The sequence below is a fragment of the Lipotes vexillifer genome, unplaced genomic scaffold (genome assembly GCF_000442215.2).
Source record: "Lipotes vexillifer unplaced genomic scaffold, Lipotes_vexillifer_v1.1 scaffold788, whole genome shotgun sequence".
Taxonomy (NCBI): Eukaryota; Metazoa; Chordata; class Mammalia; order Artiodactyla; family Lipotidae; genus Lipotes; species Lipotes vexillifer.
This window is the reverse complement of record NW_006791862.1, coordinates 1,607,865-1,629,931: the sequence shown is the minus strand read 5'-3', so window position 1 is coordinate 1,629,931 and position 22,067 is coordinate 1,607,865. Positions and strand designations below refer to the sequence as shown.

General features: G+C 38.5%; 1 protein-coding gene across 1 annotated transcript in view; it reads left to right on the top strand.

The window, feature by feature from the left end:
• APPBP2 (amyloid beta precursor protein binding protein 2) overlaps positions 1–22,067 on the top strand; it is a 71,734-nt gene that overhangs the window by 29,519 nt on the left and 20,148 nt on the right. The window contains exons 2-4 of the mRNA XM_007464902.1: positions 2,898–2,986; positions 7,114–7,265; positions 12,095–12,218. Coding sequence (XP_007464964.1) covers positions 2,898–2,986; positions 7,114–7,265; positions 12,095–12,218 — 365 coding nt within the window. The remainder of the gene's footprint in view (positions 1–2,897; positions 2,987–7,113; positions 7,266–12,094; positions 12,219–22,067) is intronic.

The window sequence follows — 22,067 nt, the reverse complement described above, 5'->3', positions numbered from 1 at the left end:
ACAGAACTAGAGCAAAAAACTTCACAATTTGTATGAAAACACAAAAGACCCCAAATAGTCAAAGCAATCTTGAGGGAAAAAAAAACGGAGCTGGAGGAATCAGGCTCCCGGACTTCAGACTATACTACAAAGCTACAGTAATCAAGACAGTATGGTACTGCAACAAAACGGAAATACAGATCAATGAACAGGATAGAAAGCCCAGAGATAAATCCATGCACATATGGGTCTTATTGTTGATAAAGGAGGCAAGAACATACAATGGAGAAAAGACAGCCTCTTCAATAAGTGATGCTGGGAAAACTGGACAGTTACATGTAAAAGAATGAAATTAGAACACTTCCTAACACCATACACAGAAATAAACTCAAAATGGATTACAGTCCTAAATGTAAGGCCAGACACTATAAAACTCTTAGAGGAAAACATAGGCAGAACACTCTATGACATAAATCACAGCAAGGTCCTTTTTGACCCACGTGTTAGAGAAATGGAAATAAAAACAAAAATAAACAAATGGGACCTAATGAAACTTAAAAGCTTTTGCACAGCAAAGGAAACCATAAACAAGACAAAAAGACAACCCTCAGAATGGGAGAAAATATTTCCAAACAAAGCAACTGACAAAGGATTAATCTCTAAAATGTACAAGCAGCTCAATATCAAAAAAACAAACAACCCAATCCAGAAATGGGCAGAAAACCTAAATAGACATTCCTGCATAGAAGATATACAGATTGCCAACAAACACATGAAAGGATGCTCAACATCACTAATCATTAGAGAGATGCAAATCAAAACTACAGTGAGGTATCACCTCACAGGGGTCAGAATGGCCGTCATGAAAAGATCTACAAGCAATAAATGCTGGCAAGGGTGTGGAGAAAAGGGAGCCCTCTTGCACTGTTGGTAGGAATGTAAATTGATACAGTCACGGAGAACAGTATGAAGGTTCTTTAAAAACCTAAAAGTAGAACTACCATATGACCCAGCAATCCCACTACTGGGCATGTACCCTGAGAAAACCATAATTCAAAAAGAGACATGTACCACAATGTTCATTGCAGCACTATTTAGAATAGCCTGGACATGGAAGCAACCTAAGTGTCCATCAACAGATGAATGGATAAAGAAGATGTGGCACATATATACAATGGAATATTACTCAGCCATAAAAAGAAACGAAATTGAACTAGTTTTAGTGAGTTGGAAGGACTTAGAGTCTGTCATATGGAGTGAAGTAATTCAAAAAGAGAAAAGCAAATACTGTATGCTAACATGTATATATGGAATCTAAAAAAAAAAAAAAAGGTTCTGATGAACCTAGGGGCAGGACAGGAATAAAGATGCAGACATAGCCAATGGAGTTGAGGACACGGGGAGGGGGGAGGGTAACCTGGGACGAAGTGAGAGAGTAGCATTGACATATATACACTACCAAATGTGAAATAGATAGCTAGTGGGAAGCAGCTGCATCGCACAGGGAGATCAGCTTGGTGCTTTGTGACCACCTAGAGGGGTGAGACAAGGAGGGTGGGAAGGAGATGCAAGAGGGAGGGGATATGGTGATATATGTATACATATAGCTGATTCACTTTTGTTACACAGCAGAAACTAACAGGACATTGTAAAGCAATTACACTCCAATAAAGATGTTAAAGAAAAAAAAAAAGTCAGGCAAAAGGAGTAAATGATTGTGACATGATCAGAAATCCTGCCATGCTGGATTACTTTAGATATAATTTACTGTTAGTCTGCTTGTGAAGTTTCATGCCTGGAACTGAACTGAGGTTTTTGTGGTCTGAAGAGCCCTTAGTGAGGCATAGTGACCAGTTCTGGCTTCTGGATGTTATCTTTGCTATCATTTTGATAATTTTACTTTACCCAATTTTGTTTAAGAAAAAAAGAAGTTAAAAAAAAAAAGTTTCGGACTTCCCTGGTGGCGCAGTGGTTGAGAGTCTGCCTGCCAATGCAGGGAACACGGGTTCGAGCCCTGGTCTGGGAGGATCCCACATGCCATGGAGCAACTAGGCCCGTGAGTCACAGCTACTGAGCCTGCACGTCTGGAGCCTGTGCTCTGCAACAAGAGAGGCCGTGACAGTGAGAGGCCCGCGCAGCATGATGAAGAGTGGCCCCCGCTTGCCAGAACTAGAGAAAGCCCTCGCACAGAAACGAAGACCCAGCACAGCCAGAAATAAATAAATTAATTTAAAAAAAAGTTTAGTTTTTTGAATATAATTGTTCTTTTTTAATCAATTTATTTGTTTATTTTTTGGCTGCATTGGGTCTTCGTTGCTGTGGGTGGGCTTTTGCTAGTTGCGGCGAGCGGCGGCTATTCTTTGTTGTGGTGCATGGGCTTTTCATTGCGGTGGCTTCTCTTTGTCGTGGAGCATGGGCTCTAGGCACTCTGACTTTAGTGGTTGTGGCATGCGGGCTCAGTAGTTGTGGCGCATGGGCTTAGTTGCTCCGCAGCATGTGAGATATTCCCAGACCAGGGATCAAACCGTGTCCTCTGCATTGGCAGGAGGATTCTTAACCCCTGTTCCACCAGGGAAGTCCTGAGTATAACTGTTTTTAGTGTTTAATAAATAAAGTAATTATATAGCACTTTTTAGTACTTAGCATGTACCATATACTGTTATACAAATATTAATTTCTAAATATTATATACAACTATTAAAGTGTTCTCTATGAATTATACAGATTTGTTAAGTTAGCGTTACATTTCCTTTAGCATAAGCATCTTCCCTGATATTACTGTGTAATCTTAACTTTGAGTAATAGTCATAAATTCATCAAATATTAACTCCATCAAATTATATTCATAAGTAAAGTAGAAATTGAAATTAAATTAAAAATTTTAAATGTTATCTTTTTTTGTTTGTTTTTAATTTCAGCTGTACCAACAGGGACGCTTATGTCAACTGGGCAGTGAATTTTGTGAATTGGAAGTTTTTGCTAAAGTATTGAGAGCTTTGGATAAAAGGTAAACTCATTTTGTAACAATTGTGGTAAACTATACATATCTGAATTTTACCGTTGTGACCATATTTTAAATGTACAGTTCAGTAGCAGTAAGTACATTCGTATTGTTTTGAAACCATCAGTACCGCTCTTGCTTTTTGTGTTCAAGAAAGACTGAATTCCTCTACCCCGTTCTGGCTATTATGTAGTAGGAGTTATATGTGGATGTAGGTGACATGGCCTTTGATTGTCCTTGCTGTTCTCTTTAGCATTCTTCCCTAAATTTGCTTGAAATGCCATTTCTTTTTCCTAACCTACATTTCTGGGAAAATAAGAATATAGTTTTACAAAATATTGTTAATCTCTAATATGAATGTTGCCAAGTTAAGTAAATACTTGTTAGAATGCGTAGTATATGTCAAGTACTATTCTAGATGCTGGGGTTACAGCAGTGAATAAGTTTTACAAGGTCTCTTCCTCATGGAGTTTGTATTTTAGAAAGAGAAGAGAAAATAATCAACAAGTAACATGTTAACAAATTAACATGATTTCATTGTTTAGGGATACCTTTGGATGTGACCTGTGTAATAAGCCTAAGAGAAATTTCTTGGTTAGTTGACTAATTAAAAATTAATCTGTTAAAAAATAATAGATGAGAGCTTCATTTTGGGACAAGAAGGCCATAGAAAAACTTAAAAAAAAAAATCTTTACTCTTGAAAATGGTTAGCTTTCTAGGATTTGAATTTCTCTGTGCAGTTCTAAAGATGGCCACTATAAAGATTTAGTGGACTACCTCTCTTTCATCTCTCAGGTTATCTTTTTACCAAGTCCAGATCCCTTGGTAAGTGTTTAATATATTTGTGAAACTAAACGCATGTAGTTTGACTTTTTTTCCCCCTTTATGCAAAGCAGTGACTTGGTTATTTACAATTTTGTTTAAAGCAGTTTTTTTATTGAGATAATTCACATACCATAAATTCATCATTTTAAACTGTACAATTCATTAGTTTTTAGTATATTCACAAAGTTTTGCAACTATCACCACTATCTAATTCTAGAATACTTTGATCATCCCCAAAAGAAACCCTGTACCCATTAACAGTCACTCCCTATTTCCCCTTACCCCTGGTCTCTAGCCTACCCTTAATCTACTCTCTGTTTCTGAGTTTATCTGCTCTAGACATTTCATATAAATGGAACTATACAGTATGTGGTCTTTCATGACTGGATTTTACCTATAATGTTTTCAAGGTTCATTCATGGCTGTTGTTTGTATCAGTTTTCCATTGTGTGGATGTACTATGTTTTGGTTATCTAGTCATCTGTTGATGAACATTTGGGTTGTCTCTACCTTTTGGCCATTATGAATAATGCTGCTATGAATGCTCATGGACAAGATTCTGTGTGGATGTATGTTTTCAGTTCTCTTGTATGTATATATAATGAGGATAAACCTACGTTTTAACTTTTTGAGTAACTCCTAAATTGTTTCCCACAGCAGCTGCACCATTTTTATTGGGTTGGCCAAAAATGTGCCTTTGGTTTTTAAGTAAAAGTAAAAGACACATTTTTCATTTTCACCAAAAACTTTATTAAACAACATATTCACCATTTTGTTCCACTATCTTCTGCCATTTTTCAGGCAACTTCATAATTCCATATTCTCAAAACTTTTTATCTTTTTGAGCAAAGAACTGTTCCAGGTACCGTTTACTGTCTCCCAGGGATTTGAAAGTTTTTCCATTAAGAGAATTTTGTAAAGACTGAAATAAATGGAAATCCGAAGGTGCATCGTCTGTTGAATACAGCGGATGAATCAGAACTTCCCGGCCTAGCTGTAACAGTTTTTGCCTGGTCATCAAAGAGACATGCGGTCTTGCATTATCCTGATGGAAGATTATGTGTTTTCTGTTGACTAGTTCTGGACGCTTTTCGTTGAGTGCTGCTTTCAGTTGGTCTAACTGGGAGCAGTACTTGGTGGAATTAATTGTTTGGTTTTCCGGAAGGAGCTCATAATAGAGGACTCGCTTCCAATCCCACCATATACACAACATCACCTTCTTTGGATGAAGACTGGCCTTTGGTTTGGTTGGTGGTGGTTCATTTCGCTTGCCCCATGATCTATTCCGTTCCACGTTATTGTACAGTATCCACTTTTCATCACCCGTCACAATTTGTTTTAAAAACAGAACGTTTTCATTACATTTAAGTAGAGAATCCATGCAGAAATACAGTCAAGAAGGTTTTTTTTCCTTAACTTATGTGGAACCCAAACATCAAAGCAATGAATATAACCAAGCTGGTACAAATGATTTTCAACGCTTGATTTGGATGTTTTGAGTATGTTAGCCATCTCCCGCACCATATAACGTTGATTGTTCTCAGTCAATGTCTCGATTTGATTGCTTTCAGCTTCAACTGGTCTACCTAACTGTGGAGCCTTGTCCAGTGAGAAATCTCCAGCACGAAACTTCGCAAACCACTTTTGACACATTTGATCAATCACAGCACCTTCTCCATATACTGCACAAATATTTTTTTGTGTTTCAGTTGTGTTGTTACTTTTCTTGAAATAAAGCATAATATGCTGAAAATGTTGCTTTTTCTCTTCCATCTTCAATATTAAAATGGCTACACAAAAATTCACCAATTTTGATAAGTATTTTTTTAAATGCACGCTGATATGACAGCTGTCACATACAGTCTAACAAAATTGTTTTGAATGAAGCTAAAGACAACTAAGTGCTGCTAGAGCCATCTTACGGAAAAAACCAAATGAACCTTTTGGCCAACCCAATATGTCCCTATTACCAATGTATGAGGGTTCCAGTTTTTCCATATCCTTGCCATCAACTGTTTTTTAAAAAGTAGTATTATAGCCATCCTAGATAGTGTGAAGTCGTATCTCATTGTGAGTTTGATTTGCATTTCCCTAATCACTAATGATATTGAGCATCTTTTCTTGTGCTTATTGGCCTTTGTATATTTTCTTTGGAGGAATCTCTGTTCAAATCTATTGCCCATTTTTTAATTGGGTCATTGTTGAATTACAAGACAATTTGGTTTTTAAGATTGATGTTAGAAGTTGTTTTCATCCTTCACTGTCATCAGTTTACATATAGAGAATCACTCAGTGATCCACTGAGTAAAAGATACTAGGCTAAATTGTGAATTATTATGACCTCATAATTCATAAGGCAAACAGTTGATTTTTATCTTATTCCATCTTTGGAAATAATGGTACTGTTATTTCAGAAGAGCAAGTTAGCACTTTCTTTATCTTTTTCTTTTTAGATTGCAAGTTTTATTTCTGAATCCCCATTGAAATAAATATGTTAGTCTGGGCTTCCCTGGTGGCGCAGTGGTTGAGAGTCCGCCTGCCGATGCAGGGGACACAGGTTCGTGCCTCGGTCCGGGAAGATCACACATGCCGCGGAGCGGCTGGGCCCGTGAGCCATGGCTGCTGAGCCTGCGCGTTGGGAGCCTGTGCTCTGCAGTGGGAGAGGCCACAATAGTGAGAGGCCCGCGTACAGCAAAAAAAAAAAAAGTTAATCTTTGAAAAATATTTGGTTATATGCCACTAAAATTGTGCCTAGAGCCCCCAGTGACAGTCATGCCCCATTCTGGAAAACACTACCATAGGGAATTACTGGAGGTACCCTGGGGAGGTAGGATGAGGCCACTGTTTGTTGAGCAAGGGTCATCTGTGTCCCAAGTAAGCTGCTTGCTGCTGTTCATAATTCTCTGAGCCCCAGACCTACCAGCATATTTGATCTTATCTTTCCTGGCTGGCAACACTTTGGTGGCTCCCTATTCTCTTCTAGATAGAAGAGTAAATGCCTTAACATAACCTACAAGGTCCTTGGGGATCCTGGGATAGGCCTACCATGGCCCCATCAGGCTGGTGAAGAGAGGGAGACAGGAGACAGGGAGGATCTCCTGGCGGAAGTGACACTTGAGCTGAAGTCTAACCGATTTATGGGAGAGAACTAGGTGATGGTGGTGAAAAGCTTTTTTAGGTAGAAGGAACAGCATGTGCAAATTTCCTGAGGCAGGAAGGAACAATGTGCATGAAAGTTAGCACTTTCTAAAAGGACAAAATATGTTACCTTTATAAAAACAAAAATGACCTTTTCCTTCTGTTTCAGACATTTGCTTCATCATTGTTTCCAGGCTTTGATGGATCATGGTGTGAAAGTTGCTTCAGTCTTAGCCTACTCATTCAGTAGACGGTGCTCTTACATAGCGGAATCAGATGCTGCAGTAAAGGAAAAAGCCATTCAGGTTGGCTTTGTTTTAGGTAAGTAATGGTAAAACAGAGGGGTGTTTTGTCCTGTAACATGACTCAGAACTAAGCCTGCTGGCATTAAAGGATTCTCACAGGACATTCCCAAAGTCAACGTGGGAGGTTATGAGAAGAACTAGATATGATATATTGAACATTAACTTTGTGCTAAGTACTATACTATGTATCTAAATGCTGTCTTTCGAGAAAATCCTCATGACATTCCAGTGATGTGAAGGTATTAATAGAGTTTTAGAAATGAGGGAATGGACTCAGAAAAGTTGAGTAACTTGCTCAAGTCACATAGTAATGGAGCTAAGTTTAGAATCCTGTGGCGCTGTGATTCCAAACCACTTACCTTTCTACCATGTCAAGCTGCTACCGACCTCTTTCACCAGCTTACTGTGTGTTGTGATGTGGGACTTAATCCTTTTGGGACCTCAGTTTTCCCATCTCTAAAATGAGGGTAAATCTCCATTTCCTCATGGGTATGAGAATACTAAAAACATAAATGGAAAAGGATTCTGAAAAGGCTTTGTATGCTACACACATAGAAAAATATCATTTAATGTTTGCATAACATTTTAGTATGGCTTTTACAAATCTACATAGATAAGTATGTCTCAGGCAATTATTTATTCAAGTTATTGCTACCTTTTTACTTTGTTTTTGGAAAAATTTTTATTTTGAAATGATTGTAGATTTACAGACAATATCAAAACCAGGAAATTGATACTGGTTTAATACTGTTACCTAGACTATAGACCTTATTTAACTTTCATTGGTTTTTACATATACTCATTTGTGTGTGTGTGTTTTATTTAAATGTAGTTGACATACAGTATTACGTTGGTTTCAGGTGTACTGCATAGTGATTTGGAATTTACATACTTTATGAAATGATTGCCACGACAAGTATAGTCCCTGTACAAAGTTATTACAATATTATTGACCATGTTCCTTAGGCTGTATATTACATTCCCATGGCTTATTTATTTTCTAACTGGAGGCTCAGACCTCTTAATCCCCTTCACCTATTTCACCCCACACCCCACCTCCTTTCTCTGGCAACCAACTGTTTGGTCTCTGTATCTACGAGTCTATTTTCATTTTGGTTTTTTTGTTTGTTTTGATTTTTAGAGTCTACGTATAAGTGAGATCATATGGTATTTGTCTTTCTCTGTCTGACTTATTTCACTTAGCACGATACCCTCTAGATCCATCTGTGTTTTCACAAGATTTCTTTTTTTTTTTATGTTTAATTTTTGTGGTTGGGTAATATTCCACTGTTGTGTGTATAAATATATCTCACACCTTCTTTATCCGTTCATTCATCTGTTGATGGACATTTAGGTTGCTTACATATCTTGGCTATTATAAATAATGCTTCACTGAACACTGAGGTGCATGTATCTTTTTTGAGTTAGTGTTTTTGCCGTTTTTGGATAAATACTCAGAAGTGAAATTGCTATATCATGTGGCAGTTCTATTTTTGAGCAACCTCCACACGGTTCTCCATAGTGGCTGTGCCAATTTACAGCCCCACCGGCAGTGCAGGAGGGTTAGCTTGTCTCCACATCCTTGCGAACACTCGTTGTTTGTTGTTTTCTGGTGATGACAGCCATCCTGACAGGTGTGAGGTGGTATCTCATTGTGGTTTTGATTTGCATTTCCCTGATGATTAGTGATGTGGAGCATCTTTTCATGTATCTGTTGGCCATCTGTATGTCTTTTTTGGAAAAATGTCTATTCAGATCCTCTGCCCGTTTTTTTATTTTATAAATTTGTTTATTTATTTATTTTTGGCTGCGTGGGTCTTTGTTGCTGCACGCAGGCTTTCTCTAGTTGCGGGGAGTGGGGGGCTACTCTTTGTTGCGGTGCGCGGGCTTCTCATTGTGGTGGCTCCTTTTGTTGCAGAGCACGGGCTCTAGGCACGAGGGTTTCAGTAGTTGCAGCACACGGGCTTAGTCGCAATTCAGCATGTAGGATCTTCCCGGACCAGGGCTCGAACCCGTGTCCCGTGCATTGGCAGGTGGATTCTTAACCGCTGTGCCACCAGGGAAGCCCTACCTTTCATTTTTAACTTCTCACATTAATATGTGTGTGTGTGTGTGTGTGTGTGTGTGTGTGTGTGTGCGCGCGCGCGCGCGCATGTTTTCTCTCTCTCTCTCTTTGGCACGTGCACATTTACTTTCTTTGCCAAGTTTTCATGATCATTTCTTTCAGTATTAGGAAAAAAATTTTTCTTTGTAGTGGTCATAGAGAGTTTGCTTGGAGGAACTTAAGAACATTCTTTTCCGAAAACAACCCTCAGCATTTATCCTTTGATAGTCCTGTGGAATATAAATTGCAACAAAGAATTGTGACTAAAGAATGTCTCTTAATAGAGTGTTCATGACCTAGATGAATGTTAATATTGACATCCATTTAGTCCTAGGTAGTCATGTAAAAATCTATGTGGGAGATATTTAGTATCAAGGAAGATGAAAGGCAGGAAGGCTTGTGTTCACTGAGGTCCTCTGTTTTCTCTTCACTTGTACCAGTCTGGCCACTGTAAGGAGCCAGATTGAACAAGTATCTTGGAGTTAGAACCAAGTCCTAACAGATTCAGTTATATTATCAGTCTTGATCCTAAAATTACCAAAACAGTGAAAACACTTCATACCAGAAGTATACATGATGGAAACTTTTAAAAAATAACAGCTTTATTGAGATATAATTCACATACAATACAGTGCACCCGTTTAAAGTATATAATTTAAAGGTCTTTAGTATTTTCACAGCGTTCAGTCCCTGGTCAGGGAACTAAGATCCCACAGGCTGCATGGCGTGGCCAAAAGAAAAAAAAAAAAGAAGCTTGAGGAGGTACCTCGCAGAGCTGGGATGCTGCTTGGCTGGTACAGGTGCCTCAGAGTTCTGAGAAGGGAGCTCGTGGGTCTAGAATCTCGACCTCTAGTAGGGACACCTGACTGGCTGGTACTAGTGTCTGTCTGATGGGGTACTGTGAATCAGGTTCTGTAAGTGTTGGAAAACGGCAGCTGGAATTGGCTTACTGAGATGAATTGCCACTGCCAGAGTAAAGAAACATTACCCTGGGACACTGCTGTTAGCAGGGGTGTTGCTGGCAGAAACTGGAAGCTATCAGGGAGTGTCTCTTACTTCTCCAGTCTTACAGTCTTTCTCTCTAGTGCCTTCTTTGGTAGAGACTACTAGGGAGCCAGCTGGCAGAGGAGAAATGTGGTTATAGAGTCCTAGCCCAGCGTCATAGAAGGGTTGGTTTGAAGCTGAGAGGTAATAGCCTAATAACCCAGCACAGTGCACAATATGTTGAGATAATGAGCAGGAGGTTGCTTCATATGAATATTATAATCTCATTATTCCAGTCATTCTGTGAGGACCCTAAAATGTCATATTTGGGGGGATAAAAAGTGTTCTAAAGCACACTTCTCTCCAGTTAAAATACTTGTTTCATTTCATATAGCTTTAATTAAACATGAAACACCAGTCTGAGCAAAATATATTTTTTCTTGACCCAGATACTATTGACGCTATTAAGATTAGTTGACACTATCAAAAAATGTATTAAACTATTAGGAGGGGGTCAGGAGCCTCTAAAAAGATGGACAGTATCCTAAGGAAATGATGCCCACATGCCCCATGTATTACGACTGTTGGAGGACAGCAGTTTAATTTTTTGCTAAAAAAAAATTAAGATGAGCAAGCACTACTGTCTCTTTTATCTGTGTATCCTCTATGATATGCTCTTATGCTAAGAAGATTAAGTTTATTCAGATGTCTTTATCCTCTTTGGGTTTCGGTATGGAGAGATTGGAAAGTTATGTTTACCCTGCATGATTAAAATGTTAGACAAATCACTAAATATAGAGGCTAATTAGCTGGAAAATGTCAACTCTTAGGCGATGAAGTACATTTGGAGGGCTAAAACTTTTTTTAAAATTTATTTATTTTATTTATTTTTGGCTGCATTGGGTCTTCATTGATGTGCTGGCTTTCTCTAGTTGGGGCGAGCGGGGGCTACCCTTCGTTGCTGTGCATGGGCTTCTCATTGCGGTGGCTTCTCTTGTTTCAGAGCACCGGCTCTAGGTGCGCGGGCTTAGTAGCTGTGGCGAGTGGGCTCAGTAGTTGTGGCTTGCGGGCTCTAGAGTGCAGGCTCAGTAGTTGTGGCACACGGGCTTAGTTGCTCCGAGGCATGTGGGATCTTCCCGGACCAGGGATCGAACCCATGTCCCCTGCGTTGGCAGGCGGATTCTTAACCACTGCTCCACCAGGGAAGCCCAAGGCTAAAACTCTTGACTCCTGGGACTTCCCTGGTGGCACAGCAGTTAAGAATCCACCTGCCAGTGCAGGGGACATGAGTTTGATCCCTGGTCGGGGAAGATCCCACATGCCGCCGAGCAACTAAGCCTTGTGTGCCACAGCTACTGAGCCCGTGTGCCACAACTAATGAAGCCCGCGCACCTAGAGCCTGTGCTCCACAGCAAGAGAAGCCACCACAACAAGAAGCCCACGCACCTCAACGAAGAGTAACCCCTGCTCGCTGCAACTAGAGAAAGCCCTCATGCAGCAATGAAGACCCAATGCAGCTGAAAGTAAAAAACAAAACAAAACAAAAACTCTTTACTCCTTATTCAGGGTCTCAACTTTGATCTAATTTCCCTAGTTTGATCCTTTTTTTTTTTTTTTTAATTTCACAATTAGTATCTTTGTTTCAGACTAAACAGAGGTTTTTTTCATTTTAGGTAATAATCATTGTAAGCATGTCATTTTAGCTTTCATGTGATTTATTAAATTATCTAAAGTTTTTGGTTTTTCTTGTCCCTTAGGTGGCTTTCTTTCAGATGCAGGCTGGTACAGTGATGCTGAGAAAGTTTTCCTGTCTTGCCTTCAGTTGTGTACTCTACATGATGAGATGCTTCATTGGTTTCGTGCAGTAGAATGTTGTGTGAGGTAAGTTGGAACAATCCTTTAATTACATGCTGTAATGGTATTAGTGGCTTTTTAAAAAAAATTTATTTGTTTATTTATTTTAGGCTGTGTTGGGTCTTTGTTGCTGCGTGCAGGCTTTCTCTAGTGCAGTGAGTGGGGGCTCCTCTTCGTTGTGGTGTGTGGGCTTCTCCTTGCGGCGGCTTCTCTTGCTGTGGAGCACGGGCTTCAGTAGTTGTGGCGTGCGAGCTCAGTTGTGGCACATGGGTTTAGTTGCTCCGTGGCATGTGGGATCTTCCTGGACCAGGGATCAAACCATTGTCCCCTGCATTGGCAGGCAGATTTTTGACCACTGTGCCACGAGGGAAGTCCCATCTTGGGTTTTGTGTGTGTGTGTGTGTGTGTATGTGTGTCTGTGTGTGTCTGTGTGTGTTTTGTTTTTACTGTGCGCCGTTTACATTTCTGGAATTGTACATAACTTGATTAATATTTTACTTCTAAATAACCTTTTTTTTTAAAAAAACTTCATTTATTATTTATTTGGCTGCATGGGGTCTTAGTTGCGGCACACGGGAATCTTTGTTGCTGCTTGCGGGATCTTTGTTGAGGTGTGTGGGATCTTTAGTTGTGGCATGTGGGATCTTTTGTTTTTAGCTGCGGCATGTGGGATCTAGTTCCCTGACCGGGGATCGAACCTGGGCCCCCTGCATTGGGAGCGTGGAGTCTTAACCACTGGACCACCAGGGAAGTCCCTAATCTTTCTTTTTTTTTTTTTTTGATGTGGACCATTTTTTTAAAAGTCTTTATTGAATTTGTTACAGTATTGCTTCTGTTTTATGTTTTGGATTTTTGGCTGCGAGGCCCCTGGGATCTTAGCTCCCTGACCAGGGATTGAACCCACACCCCTGCATTGGAAGGTGAAGTCTTAACCACTGGACAGCCAGGGAAGTCCCCCTAACCTTTCTTTAAAATACATTTTTTAACAGACGTACTTAAATGAAAGGCAAGCAAATCCAGAAGCAACTCTTTGATTTTACTGTCTTTATTATTTTTGTATATGTAACATTTAGTTTTAGTCATTTTCGTGTAGGTTTTCTCTCTGTCCCCCCCATTTGATTTGACATTTCTTAAAAAGAATTTTTATATGAAACTAAAGGGAAATCGAAATAAAGTTTAAAAAATAACAAAATAATTCTTTGTCCTAAGTCGGGTCAGTGTGTCCTAGAGTCTGGTCAGTTTACTGAATTGATAGTCTTCTATATTTTTGAATAAGGGGTCATATTTTTTTTGTACCTTAGAGATGAGTTAACTAAATCTGCACCTCTTCAGAGCTAGAATACAGGTTCTTCTATATAAAACCATTGTTGATTTATGCTACCATTGACTAAAGCTCTCTCTGCTCAATCTTTTGAGGCTATTACCCCGTTTTATACAGGGCTTACCTGTGTTAGACAAACATTCAAATCCTGAAGTTAATTTTATTATGTGTAAACTTAATTATAAATAATATTTTAGGAGCTTAGGATAATTTCCCACAGATATTTATGATAAATTATAGTAATACTTGTGTGCAGAAACTATAAAAGGATTGGTATTGGGCCTGTAATTTGTAGTACTGATAATCTGTGTCATCTTTCCTCCCCACTTCTGCCTATCCTAGGAATAGAAGACTAGACTATCTCATAGGGATTTTAGGGGCTAGCTAAATGTTTCTTTGTGTATGAACTAGTTAATTTAGAACAGAAAACCCATTTTGTATGATTTCATTGTAGATTGTTCTTTCACTGCAAGCAGTCTTTTGACCAAAAGGTAAAACATTTTCTTCTTGTAAGTGCTCGCTTTTTATGCACAAAGTCAGAAGATTTATTCCACCCAGATAACATTTCTCCTATCTGTCTGATTTTAAGGCTCTTATATCAATTTTGCATTAATATAACCAAAAGATTTAGTTTTCTCAAAGGACCAGGGCTCCTCTTCTTTTTCCTATCTTGTCATCTTTAGCATGTAGCTCACGTCATTATGTTTGCAAATGCTACGGGCAAGGAGAAGGGCAAAGGGCTCGTGCCCGCTGAGTCTGCTTCCTTTTCCTTTCTTTTCTTTTCTTTTTTTTTTTTTTTTCCAGTCAGAAAGAATAGCTTTCCCAAAGGCCTAGCCTTATCTTCTTTACTTATTACCTCTCTTTGAAACTGGGAAACTGGGACACATTCTTCACATCCTCCAACCAGTATAAGGTGGTCTAGAGAGCAAAACATTTTTAACTGTGCATTTTGCTGCCCCAGATGAACTCATGGGTCTACATTAAGGAAGGAGGAGAGGGGAATGTTGGACAGGTAACTGTAAATACTGTGAGTGCTCGCGCTGTTTTCAGAACAAGCACATGTGAATGGGAAAATACCTGTGCCAAGAAACAAAGCTATTTATACCAGCTTACTGCCTGTATACCTAGACATCTTGTTCTTAAGAATTTTAAATTTCAAAATAAAATTTGCTTCTACACAGCTTTGCTTGCTGAATTCTTGGCCATTACAGACGTTAAGATAATTTTTATTATTACAGTAGTATTTTTTGAAGAAATATTAAATTATTCTTACTTAGCTTTTAACTGATTTGGGAGAGGATTATTTTGGAGAACAGATACTAATGAAATCCTTTAGCCAATCCCAGGAGCTTTGAGCCTAATGTAACAGTGTGTTTTTAACTTTAATAGCACAAAACCATTTTCTAATCTGCGGCTGGCATGGAAGCAGTATATGTCAGAGACTCTTCTTGTTAAACCTGGTACCATTTCTCAGTCTTTGTTTTTTATTCCATGAAGACTCTGCCTAGTTTTGTTTACTTTACTTGCTTTCTATTTAATAGCTTTGTTTGTTCTGCTCATGTGCGTGTCTATTACCAAACAAATTGAAAACATACAGAAAACTATGAAGAAGAAAATAAATATTATCTGTAACCCTGCTGCCTAGAAATAACCACAATTATTATTTTGGTTATTTTGGGAATTTTAAGTGAAAAATGGAACTTCCTGAACTGGAGGGAAAAGACTTGAGTCTAGATTGAAAAAGAACCTTGAGCCCGAAGCAGGTGAATTTCTTGAAATCCAAGGATAAATAGGAGTTAGAAGCTAACAGAGAAGAGCAGTATCTCAATTACTGAGAAAATACTACACTTTACAAACTTTTAGGATAAAATTCAAAGTTTTCAAATTTGTAGATACCAAATATACCTCCAGGTACTTTATCTGAGGAAAATAGTCAAGGAATATCTCTGACCAAATAAAAGTTCAATAGTAACAAATCTCAAGACAGGGGAAGATGGTGTAGAAACAGTGGTAAGCAGTGAATATTGTAATATATAGTTAGACATAATGGAGTAGAAAGAATGAAGAACAAATTGTGAATTTGTAATATGTCTTATGTAAGGATTTTTTTTCAAACTGGAAATGAAAGGGAAATTTTAGAAATAACAAGACAGAAATTCTCAGTTACCACATACTATTAAATGTAAGACAAGTTTGTTTGTGTTTTTTCCACCTGAAAATTGAAAAAAGAGTTGCCTTAACAAAATCCCTCATGTTATGTGATGTTCTTTCAAGTCTCTTGTTTTGAACAACAAAGTACTGTTTGGGAAAGAAATGTTAGCCTGAAACTCAGCCAGTGCCAATACCAGGAAGCTCATAGAGGTCACCTGGCAGAATTTTCTTTTTACAGAAGTAATGGAATTTAACATAATTTAACACAAAATTTAGAATTATTCTAGGGGTCATAACCTTATAGTTGTGTTAGATATCTTTATTAACTGGCTTCTTGAATATTACTTTGAAATGTGATGCATTAAGTGGTTTGGTTGTGGGATTTATGGGTGTCTACTTATCTTAGGTGGAATGGGAAAGCCCAGCTGTCTTAATGCTTTGCAAATGGTTGCCGGTACCTTTGGATAACATTTCTAGGGACATGATACCAGACTCAAAAGTGCTGATTTTTCAAGCAAGTGAAAATGTTTTACTCTGAAAAACTGTTAGATGACTCAGAAGTAGTTTGGTGATGATGAAGATAAATGTTTTAAGATGCATGTGAATAGTTTGGGTAACATGTCATAAATTACAAGAAGGAGAATTAATTTTTGAAAATTTAGTTTAAATATGTATTTATAACATAACATAAAAATGATTTAAATATTACAAATTTCAAAATGTTATCATATATATATCCCTAAAACTTGATGTATTCAAGTTAGCAAAAAACCTTTTTGGATGGAAAATTGAGGCTCATGTTATTATGTTCAGGTTGCTTGCTGTTGGGTATATATTATATAATAGCCTATTTTAAAAATACACATTTGGGAAAATGTAGTAGTATAAGAAAGTATTATAAAGGTCTCATCTTGGTAAGGGGAATATGAATGCCTATCATTTAATGTTCAAACATTGTCAGTGCTAGGGAGGGGTATATAATAAATTGACTAGTGGAAAAATACGATAGACATTCCAAATTAGAATAGTGGGAATAGGGGTAAGAATGATTGGAAACTTGTCCAAGGTAGATAGATAAGCAAAGAGAATAGAGGAAATAACTAAGTATGATAAATGAAAAATGTGAAACAATTAGAACCAAATGTAACTACGACCATGTAAATGGGCTCAATTCCCCTATCTAGAAACAGCAACTGCCAAGAAGGTTAAAAAATGAAACCCAGGGACTTCCCTGGTGGTCCAGTGGTTAAGAATCTGCCTTCCAATGCAGGGGACGCGGGTTCTATCCCTGATCGGGGAACTAAGATCCCACATGCCACGGGGCAGCTAAGCCCGCGTTCCTCAGCTAGAGAGCCCGTGTGCTGCAAACTACAGAGCCCACATGCTCTGGAGCCCATGCACTGCAAACGAAAGATCCCACATGCTGCAAGGCAGATCCCACAACTAAGACCCGACGTAGCCAAAGATAAAAAAATTAAGCAATTCTTTAAAAAAAAAAAAAGTAAAATAAATAAAAAATGAAAAATGAAACCCAGCTATATATTATTAAAAGAAAATACCCCTAGACAATAATATTAATAATAAAAGCAGACAGAATTCAGGATAAAAACCATTAGTTGATAAAAAAGGGATATTGATAATGTACAATCCACAAAAAGGTCATAAACCCATGTATAGCAAATAAGATAGTAGCCCTCTACATAAACACAGCGCCCTAAAAATACAAAGAATTTGATTAAAAAGATAATCAATACAAAGTCTAGTACCTCCAGGATGGGTTAATTCAGAATTCATAGAGGTTATCAGGGAACTAGGTTTTTTCCACCTTCTGGCTCCTCTATCCCCAGTGATTGTAAGACTGCTGCTGTGGTTTGAGGTATCACATGCAGATTCCACATTGTCCAGCAGAAGAAAGACCATATTTTATCTCTAATGACAAAGGAGCCTTTCTCAGAAACCACCTAGCTGACGTACCCTTGAGTCTCATTAACCAGAGCTAGGTCATTTGTTGACCTCTGAATCAATCAGTGGCAATCTGAATGGGATCACCATGTTAGGATTGGCTTAAACTAATCATGATTTACTTATGAATCCTATGAGAAAGGGGTCAGTACCTAACAAAATCAGGGTTCTGCCAACAAGCATGAGATGGGAAAGATGACTTGGTTAGGGAGCCAGCAGTATCTGCTACATCTCACAGTGCTTTGCTTCCCCACTTAAAATTAAAACCACACCAGACAGGTATTTCTTAGAAATACACAAGTTACCTAAACTGACCCAAGAAAAAAATTAAAATTCTGAACAAACCTATAACAAAGAGATTGAATCAGTAATCAAAAACCTTCCAAAAAAGAAAAGTCCAAGACCAGAAGACTTCAGTAGTGAATTGTACCAAACATTAAAAGAAGATAGGGACTTCCCTGGTGGTCCAGTGGTTAAGAATCTGCCTTCCAATGCAGGGGACACGGGTTCGATCCCTGGTCAAGGAACTAAGATCCCACGTGCTTTGGGGCAGCTAAGCCTGAGCACAGCTAGAGAGAAACCCGTGCGCTGCAACGAAGAGCCCTTTTGCCGCAACGAAAGATCCGCCGCCACAATGAAGATTGTGCGTGCTGCAACTAAGACCCGATGCAGCCAAATAAATAAATAAATATTTTTTAAAAAAATAAAAGAAGGGGCTTCCCTGGTGGCGCAGTGGTTGAGAGTCCGCCTGCCAGTGCAGGGGACACGGGTTCGTGCCCCGGTCCGGGAAGATCCCACATGCCGTGGAGCAGCTGGGCCCGTGAGCCATGGCCACTGAGCTTGCGCGCCCGTAACGGGAGAGGCCACAACAGTGAGAGGCCCGCATAATGCAAAAAAATAAAAAATAAAAAATAAAAAAAATAAAAAATAAAAGAAAATAAAAAATAAAAGAAGAATTAACACCAGTTCTCCTCAAAGTCTTAAAAAAAATCAAGAGGAAGGAACACTTCCTAACTTACTCTATGAGGCCAACATTAACGTATATCAAAACCAGAAAAGAGACATGAGAAGAAAAAAGAAAATTACAGACTAATATCTCCTATCAATATAAATGCAGAAAGTCTCAACAAAATACTAGCAAATCGGTTGCAATAGAATATAGAAGGATTATGCACCATTACTAAGTGGGATTTATCCCAGGAACGCAGAGGTGATTCAACCTAAGAAAATTAATGCAGTATACACCACATTAGTAGAATGAAGGGTGAAAAACATGATTATCTCAATTGACCCAAAAGACATTTGACAAAATCCAGCACTTTTTCATGATAGAAACATTCAGAAAACTAGGAATAGAGGAACCTTCCTTAATATGATAAAAGGCATTTATGAAAAACCCACAGCTAACATTATATTCACATCTTCCTCCCTGAGATCAAGAACATGACAAGGATGCCTGCTTTCACTACTACTATTCATCTTTGTCCTGAAAGTTCTAGCCAAAACAATTAGACAAAAATAAAATAAAATGCATCCGTGTTGGAAAGAAAGAAGTAAAACTATCTCTGTTCACAGGTGAATTGGAATTCGCCAATATTAAAAACTTTTGTACATCAGAGGACATTATCAAGAAAGTGAAAAGACAGCCTATGGAATAGGAGAAGTATCTGTAAATCGTATATCAAATAAGGGTCTAGTATTCAGAATATTTCAAGTACTACAATTCAACAACAATCAACCCAATTAAAAAATGGGTAAGGGATTTGAATAGACATTTCTCCAAAGAAGATACATAAATGGGCAATAAGCATCATTTGTCATTAGGGAAATGCAAATAAAAAACAATGAAATACCACTTCACATCTGCCAATTTGGCTGTAATGTAAGAAAGAAAAGAAAACGAAAGTGGGGGAGGGAAGGAAGGAAGGAGGAAAAAGGGAGGGGGGAGAGCAAAGAAGGAAGGGAGGGAAGGAAGAAACAAAATAAGTGTTAATAAGAATGGAGAAATTGGAATCCTCATGCGTTGTTAATGGGAATGTAAAATGGAGCAGCTGCTGTGGAATAGTTTGGTGGTTCTTTAAAAAGCTGAGCAAAAAAAATTACCATATGACCCAGCCGTTTCAGTCCTAGGTATATATATCGCAAAGAATTGAAAACTGGGACACAAACAGATACCTGTGTGTTAGTGTTCATTGCAGAATATTTCACATTAGCCAAAAGGCGGAAATGACCCAAGTATCCATTGACAAAAGAACCCTTAAACAACGTGGGTTTGAACAGCGAGCGCCCACTTAATACACGGATTTTTTTTTTTCCAGTACATATGTGCTACAGTACTACACGGTCTACTCTTAGTTGAATCCACAGATACAAAGGGCTGACTGTAAAGTTATATGTGGATTTTTTTTTTACTGCCCTGGAGGGTCAGTGTCCCTAACCGCGCCCCCGCCCCGCCACGTTGTTCAAGGGTCAACTGTATATACAGTGGAATATTATTCAGCCAGTTTTGATGTCTGCTACAACATAGGTGAATTTTGAAAGTAATATTCTAAGTGAAATAAGACAGATATATAAAGACAAATACTGTATGATTTTACTTAAATACCTAGAATAGACAAATTGATAGAAACGAGAAATAGATTGAAGGTTACGAGGAGCTGGGGGGTGTAAGGAGAGAATGGGAAGCTATTGTATATTATAGTGTGTGTTTGGGGTGATGAAAAGTTATGGAAATGCATGGTGGTGATGGTTGTAAACGTGGTAAATATAATTAATACCACCAAGCTGTACATTTTAAAATGGTTAATATGACAAATTTCATGTTATATATTTCACTACAATTTTTTTAAAAGCCCACCAGTCTTTTTTTAAATTACCCAACCCTCCCCTTTCAGTTTATCATTTATTTCTAAAATTCTTAAGTAGTTCATAGAAAAATATGCTTGCATAAGCAGGAGAGAAGTTTTTTCCTTTGGGTTTACTTTTAAGATTTTATTTTTGTCATGTCTATCTAATGAGGATCTAACTAGTCATCTTGCTCAATCTTATAGTAAATATATTTATAAACTGGTGACCTCTAGATTTGTATATTTTCCACTCCAAACAATGAATAACTTAACTAATTAAATAGTAATTGCTTTTTTAAATTTATTTTTAAAATTTACTTATTTATTTATTTTTGGCTGCATTGGGTCTTTGTTGCTGCGCACGGGCTTTCTCTAGTTGTGGCGAGCGTGGGATACTCTTTGTCGCAGTGCGCAGGCATCTCATTCAGGTGGCTTTTGTTGCGGAGCACGGGCTCTAGGCGACGGGCTTCAATAGTTGTAGCTCATGGACTTTAGATCGCAGGCTCAGTAGCTTTGGCACATGGGCTTAGTTGCTCCACGGCATGTGGGATCTTCCCGGACCAGGGGTCGAACCCATGTCCCCTGCAATGGCAGGTGGATTCTTAACCACTGCACCACCAGGGAGGTCCCATAGTAATTGCTTTTGATAATAGCTATTGATCAAGTAGCTATGATTTTACATTGTCATAAAAATAAAATACTATGGGGCTAGAGGCATATGGGAGATCTCTGTATCTTCTCAGTTTTGCTGTGAATCTAAAACTGCTCTAGAAAATAAAATCTATCTTTAAAAACTATTAAAATGAAATACTGTGCTTACATGGTAGTGCCACATTTGGAGAGCCTTGAGAACCTGCCTTTTTATTAGGCTGAACATTGAGGCAAAATTAGATCGTCAGTTGGACCAAAAGTTTTTTGGAGCCTGCATCCTGCTCATTGTCAGCCCAGATGGACACACAGACCCTGAAGAGTCTCCATATGTTGAATTTGCCCTTTTATTTCAATAGATCATCAGTGGAGACTGGAGAAAATATCAAGCTGTGCTTTTCTGGCATAAAATATGTAGTCTGCTACCCCCACCAATTACTAAATAATTTCCAGAAACTAATTTTTAGGCAGAATACCTGTAGTGAAGTTTGCTGGAAATGCAGTTCTTAGTATTGTAGAAATGATTGGTGAGCACTGTTCTTCTCATTCTCTAAATTTAACTTTTTTTCTCATTCAGCCATTTGGATAACTATCAAATCTGTATTTCTTATACCAATCCTTTTTTTCCTCAAGGGTTTTTTTTCTGGGCTGTTGTAATATCTTCTGTCCTGGTTGCCTTGCTTCCGCTCTTGGCTTTACTATAATCCATTCTCCACACTGCAACCACAGCAGTCTTTGTAGAGTTGCACTGTTCATTATGGTAGCCATTAACCATGTGTGACTATTTAAATTAACATTATGGGACTTCCCTGGTGGCGCAGTGGTTAACAATACGCTGCCAATGCAGGGGACACTGGTTCGAGCCCTGGTCCGGGAAGATCCCACATGCCACGGAGCAACTAAACCCATGCGCCACAACTACTGAGCCCATGTGCCACAGCTACTGAA